Consider the following 4,842-nt stretch of genomic DNA (forward strand, 5'->3'; position numbering starts at 1 on the left):
AGCCATCCATAAGAACTACTTCACGGTCAGGGCGGCTAGGATCTGGAACCAACTTCCAAGGGAAGTGGTGCTGGCTCCTACCCTGGGGGTCTTTAAGAAGAGGCTTCATGCCTACCTGGCTGGAGTCATTTGAGCCGTTTTTCTCCTGCCCAGGCAGGGGGTTGAACTTGAAGATCTACAAGGTCCCTTCGGACCCTACTTCTATGATTTTATGAACTTGGTAGTTGTTCTGTCAGTTTCCATATATCTTTTTCCAGGAGGATGAGGTCATCCCTAAGGTATTATACTAGTTTTGTTCTCAACATCACGTGCATCTCATGCCTTCATTAGGATGTTTTACCCTGAGTTGGGGATTTTTGGGTTTTGTTTTGTGTTGGGGGTTTGGTTTTTTTTTTTGGCTTTTAGGGAATGCTTTTATGACTCCTCTTTACTTGTTCTTCTTTACTTGCTTTCTGGAAATCTCAATCCCTGATCATTTTGTTGTGCAAGTCCAAAGCAAAAATATCTGTATATTGGGCTCTTTCTAGTTAAATTTTGTGTCCCCTGACAAATGAAGAAATCTCTTGGTTTACTATTAATAGTGCTCGCTTCACCTTGGCTATTTTGTAGGTAAAGATGATTCGAGATGAGATGAATGCAGAGCAGAAAATAACATGCCAGTTATACTTTTGATAAATTCTACAAGGTTAATGCACAGAACTCAACTAGCTTTCAGATCGCATGTGCTGAGAGCAGAAATTGTCAACGATCAGTTTCTATTTCACTCAAGAAATGATTAATTTTCCTCTGAAGAATTTCTCAGGGTGGATTGATTTAAATGAAGAAGTTTTAAATCACCAGGTGGAAAGCCTTAATTTTAAACTTTAATTAACTTTTACATTTAGATTTTGGTTTATAATTTCATATCATATATAACATTTATAGACTTGCACTCAAACAGAGCCTCTCTGCCAGCTTTGGGGCACAGTGGCAGTGAGTAAGGCATTTCACTGTCACTTTGCAGGTGCAAGTTTGAGTGCTACTCTGGATTCAGTTGTCCTAACTGTAAATGAGTGCTTGTCGTTTGGGCTGGGGAGTCGAAGGTGACTGGATGTGATGCTAGGAACATCATTCCATTGTGTCCTGTATGCCGCAGAAGCTGGTGTGTTAAACCATACCAGCTCAGCGGGTTGTTTGGCATGGCAAGACCTTTGACTAGATTTGATGCATCTTTTTGCTAAATATGGGGGGTATGCTATAAGTAAACACTTATTTAAACTGGGGTACCAAAATCTTTTGAACTTAAACAGAATCCATAGCACAGGGCTTCCCACAGACCAGACAACTTACAGGTGGTGGTGTTAATCCCCACGATGTCAGAGCCTTTGTTTCGGTGTGGCTTCACAACCAGCCACCCTTGCTGCTCTTCTACCTGTTCACCCTTGCTGCCAATATTAGTTTCTAGGGTGACTCAAAACCTCACTTTCAGTTGTTGAGGGAAGGCAGAGGTGAGTGGTGTTAACTCCCTGGGTTCCTGAGTCGCACTGAAACACCAGCTCTGACAGCTGTTGCAATTAATGCTATTACTGTAGAGGCTCCAGCGGCTGCCACGGTGATAAACGCTTGTGTGACAAATCCTGCAAGTTGTATGTTTACCACCCCTGCTTTAAACAACTGTATAGCTTCAAATATTCAGAATCTTATTAATTTTGTGTGTGTTATCATGCTAGAAAATGAGGAATGACACATTGCTTCTTTACTAAATAATTGTTTTGCTTATGATTTGTGTTAAGCAGCTGCATTAAGATGTTAACTAGATTTAACAATGAGATACGTGGTGCTGTCTTGTCAGAGGCCATTCCCACCATCCGTGATGACTTTTTTGCCGGTTTCGTGCACCTAATAGCACAGCCTGGATCCCCAACAGGGTTAAGTACCTGAGGTGTACTGTGCTATATTACTATAGCTAGACCTTAAAGTGAGATATTTTCTGCTTGATTCTTTGTCTGAGAGCACGTAGCTTGTAACTTGGAAGAGTTTGATGGAGGCTTGACGTTAATGAATATTTATTTTTAAATTTAAGAGTTTAACCATATTTTATATTGAAATCCAATTTCAGGTCAGGTTAATTTTTAAAAATAAAAACTTTCTAATTTAACAAGCAATAAAAGATCTTTTTTTAATCAGCCCTGTCATCTGGTTTTGTTGGTGGCCTGGACAGAGCATGTAACATCCATATTAACTATGAGTCAGGAACAATATATTACTGACTCAGCTGTTTTAATATTTCACAACTTTTTTCGGACTGCTACCATTACCACTGTGCCTCAAAACTGGCAGAAAAGCTATTTAAGTGTAAATCAATACATGCTAACAGTTGTATCACATAATAAGAGTACACCCTTCGTTAGAAATGATGATTTGGTCTTGAATGCGAGGAGAAATGCATATATATTTAGACAGCAATCTTATCGAACAATTAAAAGTAAGATTCTGTCACAGCTTGAAAAACCCTGTAATGTATCTTTAAGTGTGACTATCAAACAAGCCATTTGAAATCAACTAGTTAAATGTTATGTTTAAGAGGGTGTGGTCAGTATGAAAACTGGTCTTTAAAAATGTTAAGATTTGTGTGTTATAGCTACAAAAAAAATGCTCCCGACTTTTGTGGTTTCAATCCTGTTTTACAATTTAAAAGATATTTTCTCTTGCTCCTGTGGGAGAGATGCAAGCAAACAATATAAGAAGCTGATTTAATCTGGGAAATAGTGATAGCCTATTAAATGATGGTCCACAGAATGCTTTTAAATATACTAGAAAAAGATGTGCTCTTTTTTTTCCGTGGCTGTATTAATCCTTAACTGTTACTATAACAAAAATGCTTAGGAAGTACATTTCTATTATTTTTTTTTTAAATAGAGTAGCTCCCTTTTGGGATACCAGATATTTGTTCTACAAGCGGGTAGTTAGTTATTTGTGTAGGAATAGCTGAGGAGTAGAACAGGAATTTGAGTAGATGTGCATGAAAAGTTTAGTGATTCCAGTTTACTTTTTAGCTTTTGAATACTCAGTAAGTATAGGATTATAGATTATCTCTGTTTAGGTTCTTAGGGCAGTCTAGATGTTTGGCTACTTTACCTTTTCACTGGTTTGGTTTGGTATACAACTATCCAAGAAAAAAAAGAAATGTCCTTTTAAGGCTAGAATATTGTCCTCGGTATAAAAATACATATCTGTAAATTAATAACTTGTAACTGGAAAATGCAATATTCTGTTTAAAACTGAGCAACGCTAAACTGTTGGAGTTCTATAAATAAGTTTTCTGCAATGTCACCTTGGCTTTTATTTTTGTTTTTATTTCCTTCCAAAGTGTTTCTATTTCTGCTTTTAGCTAATTGTATTTCTCTCTTTCTCTCTTTTTGTATTTATTTTTTTTGAACCAGGATATTTCTGCTCAAGAAAGCAATATATTAGGGGCGTTCTGTGATATGAATGTAAGTCTTATTTGTTTCCCATTCTAAGAAAATTATTATATTTTTGTGATTGTAAAATCATTTTAGTGTTATGAGTGTTTGTAACATTAATATTCACCACTGGAGTGGTCATAGTTTCTGAAGCTGTATGGAATACTTCTGTTTCTGAACAATAATTTGTCTTTAAAACTTTTATTTTTTTCCATAGGATGTAGAAGTACCATTGCACTTGCTTCGTTATGTTTGTCTCTTTTGTGGAAAAAATGGCCTTTCCCTCATGAAGGATTGTTTTGAATATGGAACCCCTGAAACATTGCCGTTTCTTATAGCTCATGCATTTATCACAGTAGTATCTAATGTAAGTATTGTCTTCATTTAGTAACTAACTGCAATACAACAAATATAATATAGAGAATGCAAAAATCTGTAGACAGAGTCTCAGATGCAGAAAAACTCTATGATATAATTTCCCATTGTAACATTTCCCCCTACTTGGGGAGGGGAGTGTGAACATTGGCCTGTCTGGCAGGGGCATCGTTTCCTGGAAGCACCAAGCTGTCTTGGTCTTCTCTTTGTTTGTTCCTAGTCATTGCACTTGCAGTGGAATCAGCCTGAAAGGGTATTCCCTGGTTACTGCTGGCTTGGGCAGCCTCCCAAAAAGGATTCCTCAGTGCACAGTGTGTCATGGCAACCTTTCAAAGCTTTGAGCTTTATTCAGTTACCTATTTCCTAGGAGGCCTGTGCCTGGGAGCTGTAGATTTCCCTTCCCCTGGATTCCCTGCTGCCTTACTTTATACACTATGCATTTGTGGCGAAGGTAGATGAAACTTTGAGGCAGCTTACCCTCATACTTTAGCCTTGTTTGGAAATGGGGAGAGCTTCACTTAGGGTCCCTTTTTCATCTGTCCTTTGAGAAACCACTACTGTGCAATTTTGTTATGATTGTGAAGTTAAGTTTCCCAGACTGGCTGTGATTTGATACCAGTATTAAGATTTGGGGTCAGTTCCTCCCCTCTACCACTGTGCCTACACTTTGCCCCCTTAGTGCTGTAGAGGAGCTGGGAAATCATAGTAAATGAGTAGCTCAGGATTATGCTGTATAGAAAAATTGCTGGTTGAAGTCAGGCCAACATTTATGCACATCTTTATTGCCTGTTTCTTGTCTTTGCCTTTTGGTGGCATTCTAGTTGGGGTGAACTACCTACAGGTTAGGGAACTCCCCTCTTGTCAGCACGGAGGCGGAAAAGGATCTTGGAGTCATCATTGACTCCAAGATGAACATGGGCCGGCAGTGTGGGGAGGCAGTTAGGAAGGCCAGCCGCACCTTGTCATGCATCCACAGATGCATCTCGAGCAGGTCCAAAGAGGTGATCCTCCCCCTCTATGCGGC

At 38.8% G+C, this 4,842-nt stretch overlaps 1 protein-coding gene across 1 annotated transcript in view; it reads left to right on the forward strand.

Moving 5' to 3' along the window:
* The window catches only part of USP34 (ubiquitin specific peptidase 34), a 237,910-nt gene that overhangs the window by 10,032 nt on the left and 223,036 nt on the right, over nucleotides 1-4,842 (forward strand). Inside the window, exons 2-3 of the mRNA XM_019516623.1 lie at nucleotides 3,423-3,473; nucleotides 3,661-3,810. Of these exons, the coding sequence (XP_019372168.1) occupies nucleotides 3,468-3,473; nucleotides 3,661-3,810 (156 nt within the window). The 5' untranslated portion in view covers nucleotides 3,423-3,467. The remainder of the gene's footprint in view (nucleotides 1-3,422; nucleotides 3,474-3,660; nucleotides 3,811-4,842) is intronic.

The sequence above is a fragment of the Gavialis gangeticus genome, unplaced genomic scaffold (assembly GCF_001723915.1).
Source record: "Gavialis gangeticus isolate Ggan-Ray unplaced genomic scaffold, GavGan_comp1, whole genome shotgun sequence".
In the NCBI taxonomy this organism is placed as follows: Eukaryota; Metazoa; Chordata; order Crocodylia; family Gavialidae; genus Gavialis; species Gavialis gangeticus.